Source organism: Echiichthys vipera, assembly GCF_963691815.1.
Source record: "Echiichthys vipera genome assembly, chromosome: 9".
NCBI lineage: Eukaryota > Metazoa > Chordata > Actinopteri > Perciformes > Trachinidae > Echiichthys > Echiichthys vipera.
The window spans coordinates 32,717,300-32,743,538 of record NC_139834.1 but is presented as its reverse complement, the minus strand read 5'-3'; the positions used below and the strand labels follow the sequence as shown (position 1 = coordinate 32,743,538).

The following is a 26,239-nucleotide window of genomic DNA, read 5'->3' as shown; positions in this document are numbered from 1 at the left end:
ATTCATTTTGCATCTATTTTTAGTAATTTTGCATTCTTTTGTGCTGGTTTTGCATCTATTTTTAGTAATTTTGCATCTTTTTGGTGTGGTTTTGCATCTGTTTTAAGTCATTTTGCATCTTTTTGTGGTGGTTTTGCATCTATTTTTAGTCATTTGGCATATTTTTGCATCTATTTTCAGTCATTTTGCATCTGATTGCGGTGGTTTGGCATCTATTTTTAATAATTTTGCATCTTTTTGTAGTGGTTTTGCATCTATTTGAAGTCATTTTGCATCTATTTGTGGTGGTTTTGCATCATTTTTAGTCATTTGGCATATTTTTGCATCTATTTTCAGTCATTTTGCATCTGATTGCGGTGGTTTTCTATTTTAAGTCATTTTCCATCTATTTCTAATCATTTTGCATCTGTTTGTGGTGGTTTTGCATCTATTTTTAGTCATTTAGCATCTATTTTTACTCATTTTGCATCTTTTTCTTGTGATTTTGCATCTATTTTTAGTCATCTTGCATCTTTTTGTAGTGGTTTTACATCTATTTTTAGTCATTTTGCATCTTTTTATAATGGTTTGCATCTGTTTTTAGTCATTTTGCATCTTTTTGTGGTGGTTTTGCATTTATTTTGAATGATTTTGCATCTTTTTGTGGTGGTTTTGCATCTATTTTTAGTCATTTTGCATCTTTTTGTGGTTGTTTTGCATCTATTTTTAGTCATTTTTCACCTTTTGTGCTGGTTTTGCATCTATTTTTAGTTATTTTGCATCTTTTTATAATGGTTTGCATCTATTTTTAGTCATTTTGCATCTTTTTGTGTTGGTTTTGCATCTATTTTTAGTCATTTTGCATCTTTTTGTGCTGGTTTTGCATCTGTTTTTAGTTATTTTGCATCTTTTTGTGGTGGTTTTGCATCTATTTAAAGTCATTTCACAGCTTTTTGTGGTGGTTTTGCATCTGTTTTTAGTCATTTTGCATCTTTTTGTGGTGAATTTGCATCTATTTTTAGTCATTTTGTATCTGTTTGTGGTGGTTTTGAATCTACTTTAAGTCATTTTGCATATTTTTGTGCTGGTTTTGCATCTGTTTTTAGTTAGTTTGCACCTTTTTGTGGTGGTTTTGCATCTATTTAAAGTCATTTTGCAGCTTTTTGTGGTGGTTTTGCATCTATTTTTAGTCATCTTGCATCTTTTTATGGTGGTTTTGCATATGTTTTTAGTCATTTTGCATCTTTTTGTGGTGGTTTTGCTTCTGTTTTTAGTCATTTGAAATCTTTTTGTGGTGATTTTGCATCTATTTTTAGTCATCTTGCATCTTTTTGTGGTGGTTCTGCATCTTTTTTTAGTCATTTTGAATCTTTTTGTGGTGGTTTTGCATCTATTTTTAGACATTTTGCTTCTTTTTGTGGTGATTTTGCGTCTATTTAGTAATTTAGCATCTTTTTGTGGTGGTTTTGCATCTATTTTTACTCATTTTGCATCTTTTTGTGATGATTTTGCATCTATTTTTTGTCATCTTGCATCTTTTTGTAGTGGTTTAACATCTATTTTTAGTCATTTTGCATCTGTTTGTGGTGGTTTTGCATCTATTTGTTTTCATTTTGCATCTTTTGTGCTGGTTGTTTATCTATTTTTAGACATTTTGCATCTTCTTGTGGTATTTTTGCATCTATTTTCAGTCATTTTGCATCTGATTGCGGTGGTTTTCTATTTTAAGTCATTTTCCATCTATTTCTAATCATTTTGCATCTGTTTGTGGTGGTTTTGCATCTATTTTTAGTCATTTAGCATCTATTTTTACTCATTTTGCATCTTTTTCTGGTGATTTTGCATCTATTTTTAGTCATCTTGCATCTTTTTGTAGTGGTTTTACATCTATTTTTAGTCATTTTGCATCTTTTTATAATGGTTTGCATCTGTTTTTAGTCATTTTGCATCTTTTTGTGGTTGTTTTGCATCTATTTTTAGTCATTTTGCATCTTTTTGTGGTTGTTTTGCATCTATTTTTAGTCATTTTTCACCTTTTGTGCTGGTTTTGAATCTATTTTTAGTTATTTTGCATCTTTTTATAATGGTTTGCATCTATTTTTAGTCATTTTGCATCTTTTTGTGTTGGTTTTGCATCTATTCTAAGTAATTTTGCATCTTTTTGTGCCTGTTTTGCATCTTTTTGTGCTGGTTTTGCATCTATTTGTAGTCATTTTGCATCTTTTTGTGGTGGTTTTGCATCTATTTTTAGTCATTTTGCATCTTTTTGTGCTGATTTTGCATCTTTTTGTGCTGGTTTTGCATCTATTTTTAGTCATTTTGCATCTTTTTGTGCTGGTTTTGCATCTGTTTTTAGTTATTTTGCATCTTTTTGTGGTGGTTTTGCATCTATTTAAAGTCATTTCACAGCTTTTTGTGGTGGTTTTGCATCTGTTTTTAGTCATTTTGCATCTTTTTGTGGTGAATTTGCATCTATTTTTAGTCATTTTGTATCTGTTTGTGGTGGTTTTGAATCTACTTTAAGTCATTTTGCATATTTTTGTGCTGGTTTTGCATCTGTTTTTAGTTAGTTTGCACCTTTTTGTGGTGGTTTTGCATCTATTTTTACTAATTTTTCATCTTTTTGTGGTGATTTTGCATCTTTTTTTAGTCATCTTGCATCTTTTTATGGTGGTTTTGCATCTGTTTTTAGTCATTTTGCATCTTTTTATGGTGGTTTTGCTTCTGTTTTTAGTCATTTGAATTCTTTTTGTGGTGATTTTGCATCTATTTTTAGTCATCTTGCATCTTTTTGTGGTGGTTCTGCATCTTTTTTTAGTCATTTTGAATCTTTTTGTGGTGGTTTTGCATCTATTTTTAGACATTTTTCTTCTTTTTGTGGTGATTTTGCGTCTACTTAGTAATTTAGCATCTTTTTGTGGTGGTTTTGCATCTATTTTTACGCATTTTGCATCTTTTTGTGATGATTTTGCATCTATTTTTTGTCATCTTGCATCTTTTTGTAGTGGTTTAACATCTATTTTTAGTCATTTTGCATCTGTTTGTGGTGGTTTTGCATCTATTTGTTTTCATTTTGCATCTTTTGTGCTGGTTGTTTATCTATTTTTAGACATTTTGCATCTTCTTGTGGTATTTTTGCATCTATTTTCAGTCATTTTGCATCTGATTGCGGTGGTTTGGCATCTATTTTTAATAATTTTGCATCTTTTTGTAGTGGTTTTACATCTATTTGAAGTCATTTAGCATCTATTTGTGGTGGTTTTGCATCATTTTTAGTCATTTGGCATATTTTTGCATCTATTTTCAGTCATTTTGCATCTGATTGCGGTGGTTTTCTATTTTAAGTCATTTTCCATCTATTTCTAATCATTTTGCATCTGTTTGTGGTGGTTTTGCATCTATTTTTAGTCATTTAGCATCTATTTTTACTCATTTTGCATCTTTTTCTGGTGATTTTGCATCTATTTTTAGTCATTTTGCATCTTTTTGTGGTTGTTTTGCATCTATTTTTAGTCATTTTTCACCTTTTGTGCTGGTTTTGCATCTATTTTTAGTTATTTTTGCATCTTTTTATAATGGTTTGCATCTATTTTTAGTCATTTTGCATCTTTTTGTGTTGGTTTTGCATCTATTCTAAGTAATTTTGCATCTTTTTGTGCCTGTTTTGCATCTTTTTGTGCTGGTTTTGCATCTATTTGTAGTCATTTTGCATCTTTTTGTGGTGGTTTTGCATCTATTTTTAGTCATTTTGCATCTTTTTGTGCTGATTTTGCATCTTTTTGTGGTGGTTTTGCATCTATTTTTAGTCATTTTGCATCTTTTTGTGCTGGTTTTGCATCTGTTTTTAGTTATTTTGCATCTTTTTGTGGTGGTTTTGCATCTATTTAAAGTCATTTTACAGCTTTTTGTGGTGGTTTTGCATCTGTTTTTAGTCATTTTGCATCTTTTTGTGGTGAATTTGCATCTATTTTTAGTCATTTTGTATCTGTTTGTGGTGGTTTTGAATCTACTTTAAGTCATTTTGCATATTTTTGTGCTGGTTTTGCATCTGTTTTTAGTTAGTTTGCACCTTTTTGTGGTGGTTTTGCATCTATTTAAAGTCATTTTGCAGCTTTTTGTGGTGGTTTTGCATCTGTTTTTAGTCATTTTGCATCTTTTTGTGGTGAATTTGCATCTATTTTTAGTCATTTTGCATCTTTTTATGGTGGTTTTGCATCTGTTTTTAGTCATTTTGCATCTTTTTATGGTGGTTTTGCATCTGTTTTTAGTCATTTTGAATCTTTTGTGGTGGTTTTGCATCTATTTTTAGTCATTTTGCATCTTTTTGTGGTGGTTTTGCATTTATTTTTAGTCATTTCGCATCTTTTTGTGATGGCTTTGCATTTATTTTTAAATATTTTGCATCTTTTTGTGGTGGTTTTGCATCTGTTTTTAATCATTTTGCATCTTTTTGTGGTGGTTTTGCATTTATTTTTAGTCATTTTGCATCTTTTTGTGATGGCTTTGCATCTATTTTTTGTCATCTTGCATCTTTTTGTAGTGGTTTAACATCTATTTTTAGTCATTTTGCATCTGTTTGTGGTGGTTTTGCATCTATTTGTTTTCATTTTGCATCTTTTGTGCTGGTTGTTTATCTATTTTTAGACATTTTGCATCTTCTTGTGGTATTTTTGCATCTATTTTCAGTCATTTTGCATCTGATTGCGGTGGTTTGGCATCTATTTTTAATAATTTTGCATCTTTTTGTAGTGGTTTTGCATCTATTTGAAGTCATTTTGCATCTATTTGTGGTGGTTTTGCATCATTTTTAGTCATTTGGCATATTTTTGCATCTATTTTCAGTCATTTTGCATCTGATTGCGGTGGTTTTCTATTTTAAGTCATTTTCCATCTAATTCTAATCATTTTGCATCTGTTTGTGGTGGTTTTGCATCTATTTTTAGTCATTTAGCATCTATTTTTACTCATTTTGCATCTTTTTCTGGTGATTTTGCATCTATTTTTAGTCATTTTGCATCTTTTTGTGGTTGTTTTGCATCTATTTTTAGTCATTTTTCACCTTTTGTGCTGGTTTTGCATCTATTTTTAGTTATTTTGCATCTTTTTATAATGGTTTGCATCTATTTTTAGTCATTTTGCATCTTTTTGTGTTGGTTTTGCATCTATTCTAAGTAATTTTGCATCTTTTTGTGCCTGTTTTGCATCTTTTTGTGCTGGTTTTGCATCTATTTGTAGTCATTTTGCATCTTTTTGTGGTGGTTTTGCATCTATTTTTAGTCATTTTGCATCTTTTTGTGCTGGTTTTGCATCTTTTTGTGCTGGTTTTGCATCTATTTTTAGTCATTTTGCATCTTTTTGTGCTGGTTTTGCATCTTATTTTAGTTATTTTGCATCTTTTTGTGGTGGTTTTGCATCTATTTAAAGTCATTTTACAGCTTTTTGTGGTGGTTTTGCATCTGTTTTTAGTCATTTTGCATCTTTTTGTGGTGAATTTGCATCTATTTTTAGTCATTTTGTATCTGTTTGTGGTGGTTTTGAATCTACTTTAAGTCATTTTGCATATTTTTGTGCTGGTTTGCATCTGTTTTTAGTTAGTTTGCACCTTTTGTGGTGGTTTTGCATCTATTTAAAGTCATTTTGCAGCTTTTTGTGGTGAATTTGCATCTATTTTTAGTCATTTTGCATCTTTTTATGGTGGTTTTGCATCTGTTTTTAGTCATTTTGCATCTTTTTATGGTGGTTTTGCATCTGTTTTTAGTCATTTTGAATCTTTTGTGGTGGTTTTGCATCTATTTTTAGTCATTTTGCATCTTTTTGTGGTGGTTTTGCATTTATTTTTAGTCATTTCGCATCTTTTTGTGATGGCTTTGCATTTATTTTGAAATATTTTGCATCTTTTTGTGGTGGTTTTGCATCTGTTTTTAGTCATTTTGAATCTTTTTTGTGGTGGTTTTGCATCTATTTTTATTCATTTTGCATTTTTTTGTGGTGGTTTTGCATCTATTTTTTAATTATTTTGCATCTGTTTGTGGTGGTTTTGCATCTATTTTTAGTCATTTTGCATCTATTTTTAGTCATTTTGCATTTTTTTTGTGCTGGTTTTGCATCTATTTCTAGTAATTTTGCATCTTTTTGTGGTGGTTTTGCATCTGTTTTTAGTAATTTTGCATCTTTTTGTGGTGGTTTTGCATCTTTTTTAAGTCATTTTGCATCTATTTTTTAGTTATTTTGCATCTGTTTGTGGTGGTTTTGCATCTATTTTTATTCATTTTGCATCTATTTTTAGTCATTTTGCATTTTTTTTGTGCTGGTTTTGCATCTATTTCTAGTAATTTTGCATCTTTTTGTGGTGGTTTTGCATCTGTTTTTAGTAATTTTGCATCTTTTTGTGGTGGTTTTGCATCTTTTTTAAGTCATTTTGCATCTTTTTGTGGTGGTTTTGCATCTATTTTTAGTCATTTGGCATATTTTTGCATCTATTTTTAGTCATTTTGCATCTGATTGCGGTGGTTTGGCATCTGTTTTTAATCATTTTGCATCTTTTTGTGGTGGTTTTGCCTCTATTTTTAGACATTTTGCATCTTTTTGTGGTGGTTTTGCATCTATTTTTAGTCATTTTGCATCTGTTTGTGGTGATTTTGCATCTATTTTTAGTCATTTTGCATCTTTTTGTGGTGGTTTTGCATCTATTTTTAGTCATTTTGCATCTTTTTGTGTTGGTTTTGCATCTATTTTTAGTCATTTTGCATCTTTTTGTGGTGGTTTTGCATCTGTTTTTAGTCATTTTGCATCTTTTTGTGGTGGTTTTGCATCTATTTTTAGTCATTTTGCATCTTTTTGTGGTGGTTTTGCATCTGTTTTTAGTCATTTTGCATCTTTTTGTGGTGGCTTTGCATCTATTTTTAGTCATTTTGCATCTTTTTGTGGTGGTTTTCCATCTGTTTTTAGTAATTTTGAATCTTTTTGTGGTGGTTTTGCATCTATTTTTAGGCATTTTGCATATATTTTTAGTCATTTTGCATCCTTTTTTGCTGGTTTTGCATCTATTTTTAGTCATTTTGCATCCTTTTATGGTGGTTTTGCATCTTTTTTTAGTCATTTTGCATCTTTTGTGGTGGCTTTGCATCTATTTTTAGTCATTTTGAATCTGTTTGTGGTGGTTTTGAATCTATTTTAAGTCAATTTGCATCTTTTTGTGGTGGTTTTGCATCTATTTTAAGTCATTCTGCATCTTTTTGTTGTGGTTTTGCATCTATTTTTAGTCATTTAGCATCTTTTTGCATCTATTTTCAGTTATTTTGCATCTGTTTGCGGTGGTTTTGCATCTATTTTTAGTAATTGTAATATTTTTGTGGTGGTTTTGCCTCTATTTTTATACATTTTGCATTTTTTGTGGTGGTTTTGCATCTATTTTTAGTAATTTTGCATCTTTTTGTGCTTGTTATACATCTTTTTGTGATGGTTATGCATCTACTTTCAGTCATTTTGTTTTTTTTTGTGCTGGTTTTGCATCTATTTATAGTCATTTTGCATCTTTTTGTTGTGGTTTTGCATCTGATTTTAGTCATTTTGAATCTTTTTGTGGTGGTTTTTCATCTATTTCTAGTCATTTTGCATCTTTTTGTGGTGGTTTTGCATCTATTTTTAGTCATTTTGCATCTTTTTGCATCTATTTTCAGTCATTTTGCATCTGTATGCGGTGGTTTTGCATCTATTTTTAATCATTTAGCATCTTTTTGTGGTGGTTTTGCCTCTATTTTAAGACATTTTGCATCTTTTTGTGGTGGTTTTGCATCTATTTTAAGTCATTTTCCATCTATTTCTTATCATTTTGCATCTGTTTGTGGTGGTTTTGCATCTATTTTTAGTCATTTAGCATCTATTTTTACTCATTTTGCATCTTTTTGTGGTGATTTTGCATCTATTTTTAGTCATCTTGCATCTTTTTGTAGTGGTTTTACATCTATTTTTAGTCATTTTGCATCTTTTTATAATGGTTTGCATCTGTTTTTAGTCATTTTGCATCTTTTTGTGGTGGTTTTGCATCTATTGTTAGTCATTTTGCATCTTTTTGTGGTGGCTTTGCATTTATTTTGAATGATTTTGCATCTTTTTGTGGTGGTTTTGCATCTATTTTTAGTCATTTTGCATCTTTTTGTGGTGGTTTTGCATCTATTTTTAGTCATTTTTCACCTTTTGTGCTGGTTTTGCATCTATTTTTAGTTATTTTGCATCTTTTTATAATGGTTTGCATCTATTTTTAGTCATTTTGCACCTTTTTGTGTTGGTTTTGCATCTATTCTAAGTAATTTTGCATCTTTTTGTGCCTGTTTTGCATCTTTTTGTGCTGGTTTTGCATCTATTTGTAGTCATTTTGCATCTTTTTGTGGTGGTTTTGCATCTATTTTTAGTCATTTTGCATCTTTTTGTGCTGATTTCTCATCTTTTTGTGTTGGTTTTGCATCTATTCCAAGTAATTTTGCATCTTTTTGTGCCTGTTTTGCATCTTTTTGTGCTGGTTTTGCATCTATTTGTAGTCATTTTGCATCTTTTTGTGGTGGTTTTGCATCTATTTTTAGTCATTTTGCATCTTTTTGTGGTGGTTTTGCATCTATTTAAAGTCATGTTACAGCTTTTTGTGGTGGTTTTGCATCTGTTTTTAGTCATTTTGCATCTTTTTGTGGTGAATTTGCATCTATTTTTAGTCATTTTGTATCTGTTTGTGGTGGTTTTGAATCTACTTTAAGTCATTTTGCATATTTTTGTGCTGGTTTTGCATCTGTTTTTAGTTAGTTTGCACCTTTTTGTGGTGGTTTTGCATCTATTTTTAGTCATTTTGCATCTTTTTGTGGTGGTTTTGCATCTATTTTTAGTCATTTTGCATCTTTTTGTGGTGGTTTTGCATCTATTTTTAGTGATTTTGCATCTTTTTGTGGTGGTTTTGCATATATTTTTAGTCATTTAGCATCTTTTTGCATATATTTTCAGTCATTTTGCATCTGTTTGCGGTGGTTTTGCATCTATTTTTAGTAATTTTCATCTTTTTGTGGTGGTTTTGCCTCTATTTTTAGACATTTTGCATCTTTTTGTGGTGGTTTTGCATCTGTTTTAAGTCATTTTGCATCTTTTTGTGGTGGTTTTGAATCTTTTTTTAGCCATTTTGCATCTTTTTGTGGTGGTTTTGCATCTATTCGAAGTCATTTTGCATCTTTTTGTGATGGTTTTGCATCTATTTTTAGTCATTTAGCATCTTTTTGCATCTATTTTCAGTCATTTTGCATCCGTTTGCGGTGGTTTTGCATCTATTTTTAATCATTTTGCATCTTTTTGTGGTGGTTTTGCCTCTATTTTTAGACATTTTGCATCTTTTTGTGGTGGTTTTGCATCTATTTTTAGTCATTTTGCATCTTTATGTAATGGTTTTGCATCTATTTTTAGTCATCTTGCATCTTTTTGTGGTCGTTCTGCATCTGTTTTTAGTCATTTTGAATCTTTTTATGTTGGTTTTGCATCTATTTTTAGTCATTTTGCATCTTTTTGTAGTGGTTTTACATCTATTTTTAGTCATTTTGCATCTTTTTATGGTGGTTTTGCATCTATTTTTACTCATTTTGCATCTTTTTGTGGTGATTTTGCATCTATTTTTAGTCATCTTGCATCTTTTTGTAGTGGTTTTGCATCTATTTTTAGTCATTTTGCATCTTTTTGTGGTGGTTTTGCATCTATTTTTAGTCATTTTGCATCTTTTTGTGGTGGTTTTGCATCTATTTTTAGTCATTTTGCATCTGCTTGTGGTGGTTTTTCATCTATTTTTAGTAATTTTGCATCTTTTTGTTGTGGTTTTGCATCTATTTTTTTAATAAGTCGACTAATGCTGTAATCACCCCCTTTACTCTCAACGAGTCAAGTATTCGTCAAATGTCGATGAAATTCTGACACTCTTTCATTTTCACAGGAACGTTTGTGTGAAAATGAGCTGAAAAAACACATCATTTTTTCCTGATAATAGGAACATGAACATGACAGGAATCTGGAATCTCTCTTAATATTTGGTTAAAAGCGTTAAAAGCATTAAAAGCGACCACACCAGGCTTAATTATGATGAACTCATTAGTTTCAAGGTTATTATCTAAAGAAAGGGTACTTTTTAAAAAAACTTTACATGTTAACCTTCCTGTTCTACTTAGTGTCAATTAGAGACTAAAACTTAAGCAAAATGACGAGACATTTCAGCAAAATGACCATAACTTAAGCAAAATGACTAAAACTCAAGCAAAATGATGAGAAATTTAAGCAAAATGACTAAAACTCAAGCAAAATGATGAGAAATTTAAGCAAAATGACGAGAAATTTAAGCAATTGACGAGAAATTTAAGCAAAATGACGAGAAACTTAAGCAAAATGACAAGAAAATCAAGCAAAATGACGAGAAATTCAAGCAAAATGACTAAAACTTAAGCAAAATGACGAGAAATTTAAGCAAAATGACTAAAACTTAAGCAAAATGATGAGAAATTTAAGCAAAATGATGAGAAATTTAAGCAAAATGACGAGAAATTTAAGCAAAATTATGAGAAATTTAAGCAAAATGACTAAAATTTTAGCAAAATGACAAGAAATTTAAGCAAAATGACTGAAATTTTATCAAAATGACGAGAAACTTAAGCAAAAAGACGAGAAATTTAAGCAAAATGACTAAAAGTTAAGCAAAATGACGAGAAATTTAAGAAAAATGATGAGAAATTTAAGCAAAATGACGAGAAACTTAAGCAAAATGACGAGAAATTTAAGAAAAATTACGAGAAATTTAAGCAAAATGACGAGAAATTTAAGCAAAATGATGAGAAACTTAGACTAAAACTTAAGGAAAATGACGAGAAACTTAAGCAAAATGACATGAAATTTAAGCAAAATGACGAGAAAATTAAGCAAAATGACGAGAAATTTCAGCAAAATGACCATAACTTAAGCAAAATGGCGAGAAATTTAAGCAAAATGACTAAAAAATGACGAGAAATTTAAGCAAAATGACTAAAAGTTAAGCAAAATGACGAGAAATTTAAGCAAAAGGATGAGAAACTCAAGCAAAATAACAAAAAATGTAAGCAAAATGACGAGAAATTTAGGCAAAATTACGAGAAATTGAAGCAAAATGACAAGAAATTTAAGCAAAATGACTAAAACAGGAGGATTAAGACAATTAAGGAAATCATGAAGACACATTTAACTTAAAGGTTTCTGTTGATCGGAGCAATTTTAGAAGCATTTGAGCAGTAATTTACAACCAAACAGTGACCTGGAAACTCAGAAATGAATAATAAAACAGTAAAAATGTATCGATAACTAAAGATTGAGTCGTTTTCCTCCACGAACCTGATGAGTCGCGTTGCTTTCGAGACCCGCGGATGAACTCATTCTTCACTAAGAGAATAAATACGGAGTTACGCAAAGATAAGATGAACTTTACACGTTAACATCCACACGTTAAAGCAGCTAAAGTTTAAAAAAAGCAGATGCAAAATGACTAAAGACAGACGCAAAACCACCACAAATAAATGCAAAATGACTAAAAATAGATGCAAAACCACCACAAAAAGATGCAAAATGACTAAAAATGCAAAACCACCACAAACAGATGCAAAAAGATGCAAAATGACTAAAAATAAATGCGAAACCACCACAAAAAGATGCAAAATGACTAAAAATAGATGCAAAACCCCAACAAACAGATGCAAAATGACTAAAAATAGATGCAAAACCACCACAAAAAGATGCAAAATGACTAAAAACAGATGCAAAACCACCACAAAAAGATGCAAAATGACTTAAAATAGATACAAAACCACCACAAAAAGATGAAAATGACTAAAAATAGATGCAAAACCACCACAAAAGATGCAAAATGACTAAAAATAGACGCAAAACCGCCACAAAAAGATGCAAAATTACTAAAAATAGATGCAAAATGACTACAAATAGATGCAAAACCACCACAAAAAGATGCACAATGGCAGTATAGCAGGTTATTATTGTACCTACAACCACAGCAGGAAATATACTTAATAACCCGTAACGACAATAATATAATCAAGTCAAGAAATCTATAAACAAGCAGTGAAACTATTAAATTAAACGTATTAAAACAGCATATTTATTATAAAACACATCTAACTTCCACAAAGCTCAGCATTAAAACATTCTTTCAGTTCAACACACGAATAAATGCATCACAATTTAACAAGAATCTGGAAATTAGAAGACACCAAACTGACATTAGAAGCTAAGTTTTACCTTTAATGTGGTTTGAGTGCAGCCGTCTCAGTTCGGCAGAGCCCGGATCAGACACAGAAGGAAGACGGTGACGCGAGACTCCTTATAAACACTTTGAAACAGGACTTTTCCCCCCTCGTCGTCGTCAGAGAAGAGACAAACATGATCACATAGAACTGTAATTACCCAGAGGGACCTTGTTATGGATCGGCCTCTCACGGAAGAGGTAGGATTGCCGTTTTCGAAACCATCTTCAACTGCTTCTTATCCGGGGTCGGGTCTCGGGGGCAGCAGCTTTAGCAGGGGAACCCAAACTTCCCTTCCCCGGGCCTCATTAACCAGCTCTAACTGGGGGATCCTGAGGCGTTCCCAGGACCAGTGTGGAGATCTAATCTCTCCACCCGGTCCTGGGTCTTCCCCCGAGGCCTCCTCCCAGCTGGACGTGCCTGGAACACCTCCCTAGAGAGGCGCCCAGGGTCCAGATGATCCTGAACCACCTCAACTGGCTCCTTTCAACGCAAAGGAGCAGCGGCTCTACTCCAGCTAGGCTCCGTGGCAAACCCGGCAACCAGGCGCTCGCCGGCAAGCCCTCCGTCTGGGCCTTGATCCAGACGGAGGGCCCCGGGCTTCCTCCGGGCAGGGTCTCTCCTTCTCTTCCTCGTTTGTCCATTGAGTCTTTGTGAACCATTCTTAGTCCGGCCCCTCGTCTGAGATCACTCTGCCATGGGAGACCCTACCAGGCTCCAGATCTAATCCCTTCACCTGGTCCTGGGTGTTCCCCTGAGGCCTCCTCCCAGCTGGACGTGCCTGGAACACCTCCCTAGGCAGGCGCCCAGGGTTCATCCTTACCAGATGATCCTGAACCACCTCAACTGGCTCCTTTCAACGCAAAGGAGCAGCGGCTCTACTCTGAGTTCCTCACGGATGGCTGAACTTCTCCCCCTCTCTCTAAGGGAGACTCCAGCCCCCCTCCTGAGGAAACACATTTCGGCCACTTGTACCTGGACCTGGTTCTTTGGGTCCTGACCCAGCTTTCATGACCACAGGTGAGGGTAGGAACCAGGACTGACCAGTAGACCCAGAGCTTTGCCTTCCTCAGCTCTCTTTTCGTCAAACGGCCTCTCAGTTGCTCCTGTTTTACAACAAATGGGACACACCGCTCGCTCAGGTGCAGTGGTTCACTGCGGTCATGTGGTTCGAACCCCGAAGTGCTCCTACAGTTTTCATACCTCCAAATCTCAACTAGCCACCCCACACAGAGACCGTGCTGCTGACGAGTGACTGACAGTCAGGGTTAACTCCTCATTACGCTGAGGAACAGAGAGGGCTCAGATGCACCGGAGTGAAAACTCATGTCCTCCAGTCTCTTTGATAGAGGGACACCGGGAAAAATGGAAGTTATTACGGCTGGAAAAGTTAGCGAGGCTCATTAAACATGCGATTAATTGTTTATTGCTTATTGTGACAGATTTAGTTATGGAGCAGGGGTCCGTTTCACCAAGCAGGTTTAGTGAAAACTCTGAGTCTGTTAACCCTGAAATGAGGGAAACTCTGAGTTTTCCGTTTCACAAAGGGAGGTAACTCAAACCAGAGACAGAGGGGTAACTCTAGCCTGTTACCATGGTAACATGCTCTCTGAACCTAACCTGGGGCCTGTTTCACAAAGCAGGTTTAGTGAAAACTCTGAGTCTGTTAACCCTGAAATGAGGGAAACTCTGAGTTTTCTGTTTCACAAAGGGAGGTAACTCAAACCAGAGACAGAGGGGTAACTCTAGCCTGTTTCACAAAGAGAAGAAACTTAACTTCTCGGTCAGTTACCATGGTAACATGCTCTCTGAAACTAACCTGGTCGGGACCAGGTTTTTCTCAGCAAACCTTGAGTTTCTCTCTGTCTCCGCCCTCTTTCAGCCACACACGTTGTTTGATTTCCTCATTCATTCAGTCAGCACGCGAATTTTGGCGTAGTATAGTTCCGTCAGTATTTCAGAAAATCACTGCAAAAATCAGACATTAGAAGTTATATTAGGTGGCGACTATTTCACTACCATGGCGTGTCCTTTTGATAACGATCCCGTGGATGAAGGTGCAGCATTAGTGCGTAGAGAATTATATATTCGTTGGGAGATGATTATCAAACTATTGATTATAGATGTGCTTGCATTTCCAGGCAATTATCTTTTTGAGCGGTACCGTTTCATATCACAGCAGATATTCTGTGTTGCGCTGCGTTTTTTTTGCAAACGGGAGTTTTTGTATACAACGTATAAAAATCATTCAGTAGGCCTACATTAGAAGTTATATAAGGTGGTGAATATTTACACTACCATGGCATGTCCTTTTGATAACGATCCCGTGGATGAAGCTGACGCATTTCGCAAAGAGAATTAAATATTCGTCAGGAGAGGATTATCAGACCGCGCATAGACGTCCTTAATATACTGCAGCCATAATTACAAAATGAATGAAATGGATCTTTTGAGCAAGTTGAATGTATTTGACTCAGCGTTTCCTAAATATAATCCCAGCTTTTCTTGCAATTCATAGGTTCAAAAGTGTGTGCTTTTAGTTGGGTTACCGGTATATAAACTACTCCTATAGGTGGAAACAACAGCCTTCTGATCCAGAATATCACCTATAATGCGAGGGGGCTGACACCGTTTTATGTCACAGTCCATCTCACCCCTCCTTACATTTCCAACATTAACAACCAGTAATGCTCTCATATCACAGCAGATATTGTGTGTTGCGCTGCGTTTTATGCAAATGGGAGTTTTTTATACAACATTTATATGTTGTATAAAAAACAGCCACTTACAGTAATATTTACTTTACCATGTAAAACCTGCTCAAAATGAGGCGTCACCATGAGACAGTGCTGAGGTTTTACCTGTTTGAATACCTGTATGTTTTTATGTTTCATCTTAAGCTGCTACCAAGTGCGCTTCTCCCCCGTGGGAATGCACTTAAATGAAATAAATTAATAGGCTCCCACTCAAGCAGTTTCCCCTGTGATATTACTGTGATTACAACAGGACTACATTTAAACTTACGCACTGACCCGAGCAGCAATGTTCTCCCGCACCGTCTCCCTCTCTTTTGCTGCTGCAGCGGTGTAAACCTGCTCAAACTCTCCGTATGAGCGCATTAATATTTACAGTTGTAGTTGTAGCGTAGCCCTCCGCTTCCCCGTTGCCATGGTGACTCGTCGAATCAGGGCTCCATTGATGCTGTCTTTTTTTAGTTGTGGTGCACAAGCTTAACTCCAGGTCAAACTACTCTGAGTTGATCAACCTAACGCAAATCTGCTGTTCTGGAACCGAAAACTCAGAGTTTCCTATCTCAGAGTAGATCAACTCAGAGTTCAGGGTTAAACTCAGAGTTTTTTGAACCTGCTTTGTGAAACGGACCCCAGTATAAAGTAGGTAAGAGCGCAAAAAACATAAACATCGCAGGCGATCAATAGAGACAGGAGTGCATTTAGGATTAGTAGACCATGGGACGACAGTGCAGTGAAGTTTTGACGGGTTCTGCATCAAAAGGACAGCAAATACCGCTTTAACATGAAATAATGCTTATGTTATTAATTAACGATAACTCATTTAAGCATGGGGAGATCCCCCCCCCTTTACAAATTGCATTAGTTTTCATTGCTTTGGTATTTTTCAGTCCATTTGACGTCGTATTTGAATATAATGTCCAATTTCTCCGTAGTAGGTGCGAAATGTCAATCACTAAGCTAGCTAACGGTTAGCTAGTTTGCTAGAGCGAGCTAGCTTTAGTCAAAAGTGTGTCAGAAGCTCCCGAACTTTCTACTTCAATGCAACATTACAATAACGTTTATGGCTACAGTGTTTCCCCTTAGATGGAGTTGTAGCAGCAGAGGTAAAGCGTGCGCGTGTGGGGGAAAAAAACGTTGGCCTGCAAAGCTCGCCCTGCATGCAGGAACACACAAGACAGCCAGAGGCCTCCCAGCTGACTCAGCCTGTTCAACTTGGGATGCACCTCCATAACACTACCCTGTGTCGAGGCTGAGCCTGAACAGGCATACAACTGTGCGAGATGGGATAAAAGTTCCTACCTTAATGGCGCCTTCTGCACAGCCCCTGCAATGGTGAGCTCAGCCGTCGTCCCAGCGAGCAGGTCCAAACCGATCACGGCGGGGTCACCAAGTTATGGTAGAACAATGTATTATAAAAATAGAAAGGTCTACGAGAAGGAGTCAGCAGAGAGGTCTCACAGTCTTTCCAATACACACTCATACATTTACCATCAGTAGGGTCTACTTTGTGTCCAGACGTCATCATGCCCAAATACAGTTCTATTTTTTTCTAAACAGAATGTGCTTATCATGTCCCCTGAACACGGTGACCTAGCCCTGTTATTCACTTTCTCAATCATGTTTACTTCCACAAAATAAGCATGCAATATACACGGTTCATCATCTTGAAACTAAAACGTCTTTCGACAAACAAGCAGTTATGAGGGACCCATATCACCCTGTGTTCATTTTAAATTCAGTCATAGTCTTTTAGATTAAAAATGGAAATGACAAGTCCTTTAACATACACGTGTGTTTTTCAAATTATGTTAAATGCAATGGAATAGTTGTAAAGTTGTACTTTATATAGATTTTTATCTATATAAATGCCTTTTAAGAGTGAGAGTGAAATGTGAAGGTTTTTAGGTGCGCCTTATATTGCGGAAATACGGTACATATAACATACACATTTACATACGTACATTTTGTGGTGTTTTGCGCCTGTTTTTAGTCGTTTTGTCACGTTTTTGTGGTGTTTTCATCTGTTTTTAGTCGTTTCGTCATCTTTTTGTCGTGTTTTGCGTCTGTTTTTAGTCGTTTCATCACGTTTTTGTGGTGTTGTCTTCTGTTTTTAGTTGTTTTGTCATGTTTTTGTGGTGTTTTGCGTCAGTTTTTAGTTGTTTTGTCATCTTTTTGTGGTGTTTTCATCTGTTTTTAGTCGTTTTGTCATGTTTTTGTGGTGTTTTTGTCTGTTTTTAATCATTTTGTCAAGTTTTGTGTCTGTTTGTAGTCGTTTTGTCATGTTTTTGTGGTGTTTTCGTCTGTTTTTAGTTGTTTCATCATGTTTTTGTGGTGTTTTCATCTGTTTTTAGTCGCTTTGTCATCTTTTTGTGGTGTTTTGTGTCTGTTTTTAGTTGTTTCTTCATGTTTTTGTGGTGTTTTGTGTTTTGTGTCAGTTGTTTTGTGTCATTTGTCCAGGAAGACGTTTCACCTCTCATCCAAGAGGCTTCATCAGTTCATGGACGCGTCTGACCAGGTCCTGGTCCTAGTCCAGTCCCAGCCTGGTCAGATGCGTACATGAACTGATGAAGCCTCTTGGATGAGAGGTGAAACGTCTTCCTAGACAAATAACCAAGTCCAGTTGCTTTGGACTGAAATTGCTTTGAGGAGAACGACGACTTGGACACACGAGAACATCCACAGACTTTATGCGAGAAATATGCCGCACAGTAACATAATATTGATTCTATTCGGTCGGCACTGCCTAGTTTCATAGTTTGAGTTCAGAGCAGTTGTTGATGTTGCGTAAGCGAAGGTTTTTCTTCGGGTGCGATGGAAACTAGCGGATGTCCTTAGGAGCACACAGGGAAGCCTCTGGAGGCAGACGGGAACAAAGACGTCACGATATAGTGACTGTTTTAAGCAACATGGGGGGGGGGGGGGGGGGGATAATGATTTTCTCACGAAAAGTTACCAACTTCAGCTTTATTTTTGAACTCACTGCGGTTTCATTGTAGGCCTTGCTGTATTCACGCCCACTTTACATAGCAGATACTGTCTCATGTGTTTTCTGAAGGTCTGGTCTCGCAGTCCATACACAATGGGACTAACGAACCGTGGAAGGATCTGGACAATGACGTAGCTGGCAAAGCGTATGTCCCGATATGCTTTGGGCAATAAGTAGAGCAGACCTTGTTGAAAGATGGGTCTCACGTACATTAGCATACACAACAGCAGCTGAAAACCATGGAGGAGAATAGTGTTTCTGGCTTTTCTAATGTCTAAAGTCGCATCCTTGGCAACAAACAGAATCCTGAAATAAGTGTAGAAGAGTATGAGCCAGACCAGGACGAGACAAACAATGTGTGAACCATCCCTCTTCTTCAGGCTGTATGAGCTCCTGAACACAAAATCCCTAGAACATAAAACTTTAGAGTGAAAGAAGTTAATTTGCTCCGTAGCCAGAAGGATGAAGATATCAGGCAGGATGGACAACGCGCTCACAACCCAGATCAGACCAATCAGTATGTGGGTCTTCCTGACGGTACAGATCTGTACGTGGCGGAAGGGGACGCAGATGGCGATGTAGCACTCGACCGCCATGCCAGCCAAGTTCAGCGGGGTGTTGAGGGTGGTGACGATAGTGACGGTCAGCAGGAGGATGCAGAAGGGGACGCTGATGGTGTGCAGGGTGTAGCTGATGATGTGAAGAAGAGTGGACAGGAGCAGCTGCGTCATGTCATTTATCACCAGGTGGATGAACAGAATGTAGCGAGGGTTTGTGTTGAAAATCTGGAGGATAGAATTAAGATTTTATTTAGTTCAGAGCTGTTGTAATGAACTAAATAGTACAGTAGTTGATTAAAAGCAGCCAATCAGGGCCGACATGCTTCTCTCACGATTCGATACTCTAACGATGCTTTGGTGCTGATTTGATATGTGTTGGTAGTCATACATGCTGTAAATCAAAAATGCTGACTATAAATTTCTTTTGTTGTAAAGTACACAACAATCGTCATGTCGAATTGCACTTGTAGTGATAGTTATGTATCAGAAATGTCCTGAAATTCCTATTTCAAGGTACAAATACAGACTTTTACTCTAAATTGATTCAGTAAATAATTGACTTGCTGTTTAAATAAATACATAAATAAACCATATGATAAATAAATAACCTTGCTACTTTTTTTACTTTATTTTTTTTAATTCTAGTATTTATTTACTTTCCTATTTAACTCTCCATTTTATTTATTTATATGTTTATAAATAAACCGGGCAGCGGTGTTGGGCGGTGGACGAGAGGGTCGCCTCGTTACGCCTGCGGGTGGTAGGGTGATAAACTCTATGAACTGGGAAGGTCTGAAGGAGGCCCATGTCCGAGAGATCTTCAACTCAGAGCTTTTCTGGCATCCCTGTGGAGGTTGGGGGAATTAAACCGGAGTGGGCAATGTTCAAAGCTTCCATTGCTGAAGCTGCAGTGGTGAGCTGTGGCCACAAGGTCTGAAGGGGCGATAACCCTCAACAACCACGCTGGACACCGGGGGTCAGGGAAGCTGTCCTACTGACCTTCCAGGATCTGTTATCCCAGAGGACTCTGGGAGGGAGTTGCAAGGTATCGACAGGCCAGAAGGGCTGCAGCCTTTGCTGTGTCATTGTGGGAGGAGTTCGGAGAAGTCCTGGAGAAGGACTTTCGGCGGCACCGAGGTGCTTCTGGAAAACCATTCGACATCTCAGGAGGGGGAAACGGGGAACCGTCCAAGTTGTTTACAGTAACTACGGGACGCAGGTGACCTCAGCTGATGAGGGGGGTTGAAGGAGCACTTTGAGGAACTCCTTAATCCGACTAACACGCCCTCTTTTGTAGAGGCAGAGCTGGAGGCTGGTGGGGAATCATTGTCAATATCCCTGGCGGAAGTCACTGAGGTAGTGAAACAACTCCACAGTGGCAAAACCCCAGGGATCCATGAGATTCATCCAGAAATGCTGAAAGCTTTGGGTTGGGAGGGGCAGTCTTGGTCGACACGTCTCTTGAACATTACATGGAAGTCTGGGACAGTGCCAAGGGAGTGGCAGACCGGGGTGGTGGTTCCCCTGTTTAAAAAGGGGGACCAGAGGGTGTGTGCCAATTACAAGGATATCACACTACTCAGTCTCCCTGGTAAAGCTTGGGGGGTTTGCAGTCGCTCTACTGTTGTGATGAAAAGAGATCTAAGCCAGAAGGCAAAGCTCTCGATCTACCAGTCAATCTTTGTTCCTACCTATGGTCATTAAAGCTGGGTCATGACCGAAAGAACAAGGTTGCGGGTACAAGTTTCCTCAAGAGGGTGGTTGGAGTCTCCCTTAGAGAGAGGGGGAGAAGTTCAGCCATCCGTGAGGAACTCGGAGTAGAGCTGCTGCTCCTTTGCGTTGAAAGGAGCCAGTTGAGGTGGTTCAGGATCATCTGGTAAGGATGAACCCTGGGCGCCTCCCTAGGGAGGAGTTCCAGGCACGTCCAGCTGGGAGGATCTCCACACTTGCCTGGGAACGCCTCAGGATCCTCCAGTTAGAGCTGGTTAATGTGGGCCGGGAAAGGGAAGTTTGGGGTCCCCTGCTGGAGCTGCTGCCCCCAGGACCCGACCCCGGATAAGAGGCTGAAGATGAGTGAGTGAGTGTATCACAATATCTCAATATAAGATTTGAAGCAGGGACCCAAATCAGATGAATAATCCTTTTCTTTAGGTTGATAGATTACTTTTAAAGCTATAAAAACAATAAAATCAATGAATTTCAAAATAACACCTGTTTGCTTCAAGCTGAGAGGGAGAGAGAGGGAGAGAGAGGCAGAGATTCAGCGTGTTTGACTCGGTCACGTTTTCCTCCTCGCACATACACAAACAATAAGAAAACAATTCAGACCTGGTGCTTCCTAAAGGTGTGGACCAGAGTTCCATTGATGTAGTTAATGGAAATGCAGAGGGCTGTGACAATCACATTTTTGGTCACAGCTGCGGCAAAGTTGTCCCGACCAGTTGAATTAGCGTTGACGGATGAAAAATTCATCTTTTAAAATGTCAATCTCCGTCCTGTCAAAAAAAAAAAAGGTTATAAATATTATTTTGTGTCCTCCAAAGAACTACAAATTAACAAATCTGAGAATAACAAATGTGTCATGAGAGTGGAATCAATCCTTCTCTTCTACATCCTACACAATTCGAAATCCCCTGCCTCTTTGTGGAGTATTTTCTGTCTCCGTCCTGAACTATTCAGCTAATTCTGAAATAATTACATGCAGATGATGCAGCGGTGTTCGCTAGTATAATAATAATAACGCTCTAAGAGGAACCGCCACTGTAGGAAGGCAGTTATCCCATATATTACACTATAAATGTTACAGAAAAGACCCTTCTAATTACATATTGCAAACAGTTATACAGGATGACATGATGCTATACACAAAGACAGTGTTTTGCAGTCCATACAGCATCAGTTAAAACAGTAAGCATGATTAGAAAGACCTACCCAGCAGGACGCTACATGTAACACCAGTCTGTTGTGGGTTTTGATGCAGTTTTATATATGTGGAAGGAACACGTTTGGGATTACACTGGCTCATATTGTGTGTGTGTGTGTGTGTGTGTGTGTGTGTGTGTGTGTGTGTGTGTGTGTGTGTGTGTGTGTGTGTGTGTGTGTGTGTGTGTGTGTGTGTGTTGGAGTCTTTGCGTGTGTCTCTGTGTTTGTGTGTGTGTGTGTGTTCATGTTGAGAGGTGTGTTTTTTTTAGGAATGGTTTCACATTTGCTTTTCTACAACCCCGTTACCAAAAGCTGGGCGACACTGTGTAAAAAATGTAAATAAAAACAGAAAGCAATGTTTAGCAAATCATTAAAACAGTGTGTGATTGAAAATAGCACAAAACAACACATCAAATGAGAAAATTGTAACTGCCCTTCTGTGTGGAGTTTGCATGTTCTCCCCGTGTCTGCGTGGGTTTTGTCTGGGTTCTCTGGTTTCCTCCCACAGTCCAAAGAAGTGCAGGTGTTAGGTTCATTGATGACTCTAAATCACCCGTAGGTGTGAAAGGTTGTCTGTCTCTGTTCGTCTCTATGTGTCCTGTGATAGACTGGCGTCCTGTCCAGGGTGGACCCCGCCTCACGCCCGATGTCAGCTGGGATCGGCTCCAGCCCCCCAACGACCCCGACAGGGAAAAGAGGTTGAAGATGGATGAATGAAGGAATATTTGATGGGAGAAAACAGTTGTGACAGGGTCATGTTTACAATTTAACAGCACTCTGGAACCATTAAGGAACTGAGGAGACCAGTTGCTCTCATTCTTGCTTGATGTAGGATTTTAGCAGTTTAACAGTTTGGGCTGTCCTTTGTCATGGTTTGCGTTTCAAAATGCTCCAATGGGTGTTACTGTTAGAATCAAAGTATTCAATTCAATTCAATTTTATTTATAGTGCCAAATCACAACCAAAAAGTTATCTCAGGACACTTTACAGAGTAGGTAAAGACCACACTCTATGACTTATTTATGATTTACAGAGACCCAACAATTCCCCCGTAGAGTACAGTGGCAATGAAAACCTTCCCTTTAACAGACAGGAACGTCAGACAGACAGACCCGGCCGAAGCTGGTTTTGGTCTATCAGGACCAAAACCTCCCGCCACAAGGACAGTTTCTACCCCTCTGCCATCAGGCTTTGGAACATAGCTAAAGACTCTGACTGAAACTTATGGACCTACGACTCACATACCCATTAACCTGATTCTGAAGTGGTTTGGCATCATCTTGCAGAAATATGCAAGGTCTTTCCTGAAGAAGACGTTGTCTACCTGGCAGCATATGATCCTCCAGAAGCTGTTTATATGGTTCTGCATTAATGTTGCCTTCACATATGTGCAGGTGACCCGTGCCATGTGCCCAACACTGATAAGAGGAATAAAAAAGCTCAGAAGCATACAATTCTTCTTTCAATTCCACTTTGTTACTGGTTCTAAACTTGGCCTTGCACTACAGTGGAGCCAGGAGGAGCTTAAAGTGGAATTGTTGCGCAAAATCATCCCATGGTCTTTTCCAGCACTTACATACATCAAATATGCCTTAGAGACAGTTTTTTTTGTGTATGAAGTATTAACGGAGAAATCCGAAAGAGTTGTGAACAGCTGGACGTGGCTAACACTGATTAGCTTGGGGCAGTACGGTGAATCAGAATCAGAAATACTTTAATAATCCCTGGTGGGGAAACTATTTTGGTTAAACAGCTCCAGATCTACAAACAACAAATATTATACGGACTAAACATATATTAGAAAAGACTAGAATTTGACTCTCCGAGGGATGCGTTGTATAGTTTAATGACCACAGGCAGGAAAGATTTCCTGTGGTGCATCAGGATGCAAGGAGTCTTCTGCTGAAGGTGCTCCTCTGCTGGGCCAGTGTGTCGTAGAGAGGGTGGGAGACTTGGTCCAGGATAGAACGGAGCCTGGACAGCATCCTCCTCTCTGCCACGGTCGTCAGGGTGTCCAGCTCCTCCCCCACGACATCACCGGCCCCCCTGATCAGTTTGCGTTGCGGGGGCAGCAGCTCCAGCAGGGGAGCCCAAACTTCCCTTTCCCGGGCCACATTAAGCAGCTCTAACTGGGGGATCCTGAGGCGTTCCCAGGGCCAGTGTGGAAATCTTATCTCTCCACCTGGTCCTGGGTCTTCCTCAAGGCCTCCTCCCAGCTGGACGTGCCTGGAACACCTCCCTAGGGAGGCGCCCAGGGTTCATGCTTACCAGATGATCCTGAACCACCTCAACTGGCTCCTTTCAACACAAAGGAGCAGCGGCTCTACTCCGAGTTCTTCACGGATGGCTGAACTTCTCCCCCTCTCTCTAAGGGAAACTCCAGCCCCTCTCCTGAGGAACCCATTTCGGCCGCTTGTACCCGCGACCTGGTTCTTTGGGTCCTGACCCAGCTTTCATGACCACAGGTGAGGGTAGGAACCAGGACTGATCGGTAGAGCTTTGCCTTCCTCAGCTCTCTTTTCATCACAACGGTGCGGTAGAGCGACTGCAGCACCGCCCCCGCTGCTCTGATTCTCCGGCCAAACTCACGCTCCATCGTCCCCTCACTCGTGAACATGATTCCGAGGTCCTTGAACTCCTTCACTTGGGGGTCAGGACTCATTCCCTACCTGGAAGGAGACCTCGGGGAAGATCCAGGACCAGGTGGAGAGATTAGATCTCCACACTGGTCCTGGGAACGCCTTGGGATCCCCCAGTTAGAGCTGGTTATAGAGGCTCGGGAAAGGGAAGTTTGGGGTCCCCTGCTAAAGCTGCCCAGCACCTTTCCCTGCCCTAGGCTAATCTGGAGTTTCTTGCATAATGGTGGCTCCCCGTACGCTCGATATGTGGTGAGAAATTAGCTTACAATATTTTCTATAACAGGTAATAATTGATTATATCATATAACTACTTATACGCTGCGACATCAAATATGTTTCGCAGCTCCAGACATATTTGTCAAAATATTTCTGTTGCTTTGACAAACGCAACACATGTCAAATCTTTCAGTTGTCAGACAGAACAACACATTGGAGGCTTCATCGATCAGAGACAAGAAACACTTAACGTATCTCGACACGGGGAGAGCAGAGGTAATCGCACGCACAGGTCCGGTCCTCATAAACCTCTCCGACTCTCCATTCTTCCCTGTGTCCTTTTATTTGAAGTTTGCATGAATAATCATAAGTCACTCATGAATAATAATTAACTAGTTACATACAGATACTATTTTCCACACAAGAGTTTCTACAAGGTCACAGCTGCTTTTGCTCCCACAGTTCTCTTCTAGGGAGGGAACACGTTATCAAACTTTCCCCAGATGGGTCAAATATAATTGGTTAGACATGCAGGCACATACTTTGCAACAAACACTCTAAAAAAACACTTTGTATTATATGCATGAAAAGAACATTTCTGATAATATTTTATACATTTCTTTAACATTTCCCTCCTGTTTATCAGAATTGTTATTATTCTTTCTCATATCAGACACATACCATTCTCTTGGCAGAGCTTTCAGTACAGTCGTCAGGTTCGAAAACAACATTTCTTTACACTCAGAGGTAATCAGTTTAGACAATGTATTTTATGTCAGCCAGTGCACACTCCTCACAGCCATCACAGTATAAGTGTGTGTCTGCTGTGGTGGATCCTTCGTTATGTGCATGTGCAGTTATCAGGGCCAGGCTCTCCTGCTGATATAACAGAGCCTCGGCCGTGGTTCTGCTTATCATCTTGGACATCAGGGATTGTAGACAAGGCACGATGCACGTGATGAATACACAGCATAGGAGAAAAATCACAGTTATGGGTGTCAGAAACTTCAGCAGAATCTCACACCAGTCCCCTCCAGTAAGCCATGCCCTTCCCTGCCAATGAGGTTACGATAATAATCACCTCTAGGATGTCGTATGTGGAGTGTGTATGGTTCAACAATAGGTGTCCACATGCTATGATTACGGAACAAGTGTTTACATGTCATCAATAATTTATTGAGAACCTGAAGTGACCAAGTACCTTCTGCTGTGAGAATAATGTAATCACTACAGTATATCAAAGTCTTACCATGACCCTGCTCGCTGTCTTGATAACATTTCCTACGTAATCTGAGATTTACAGACCTCGTCATACCAGTACTGTTACGGAGAAGAAATGAATCATCACAGTCATCAATCACAGTTTTTACCACTGGAACCATTTCTTCATCCTTCGGGTCTTGAAGTGTTGTCCACATCCACGGGGCGAGGGCAGCAAAGATCATCAGTGCGACCATCGTTGCACCTGCAGTCCAGGAGGCCAGCCATCTTTTCTGGTATTTTGACACGGTTTCACACTTATGCTCTCGTTCCACTAACCTGAGAGGATCGTTGATTTCTTCACTGACGTTGAGACGAATGGACCTAGGCGTTTCCAAACCCCTTTGTAGTCAGACTTCCCCTACTCAGCGGTTGGAACGAGATCACTAAGTGTCCTCACTTTGCAATGTGAGAGATGTATCCAGCTGGACCTCTCAGCGATCTTCACAGCAGTAGGCGTGGAGAGAATAACTTGGAATGGTCCCTCCCACCTTGGACTGGACCAGCACTTCCTTTTTACCACCTTCACGAACACGTGGTCACCAGGCGTCACAGTTTTGTCCTCCTGGGGGCATATAGGGAAATCAGGCAGATTATTGATTTCTTTACATTTCCTATGGCTCAGTGT

General features: G+C 38.4%; 1 protein-coding gene across 1 annotated transcript; it reads right to left on the bottom strand.

Moving 5' to 3' along the window:
* Positions 1-17,859: 17,859 nt before the first annotated feature.
* On the bottom strand, positions 17,860-21,046 carry LOC310951202 (odorant receptor 131-2-like; the record flags this gene model as incomplete). The annotated part of the gene is made up of 3 exons (XM_083919324.1): positions 17,860-17,881; positions 18,009-18,799; positions 20,903-21,046. 3 exons carry the CDS (start codon positions 21,044-21,046, stop codon positions 17,860-17,862), a joined length of 957 nt encoding a protein of 318 aa, XP_083775450.1.
* Positions 21,047-26,239: the final 5,193 nt, after the last annotated feature.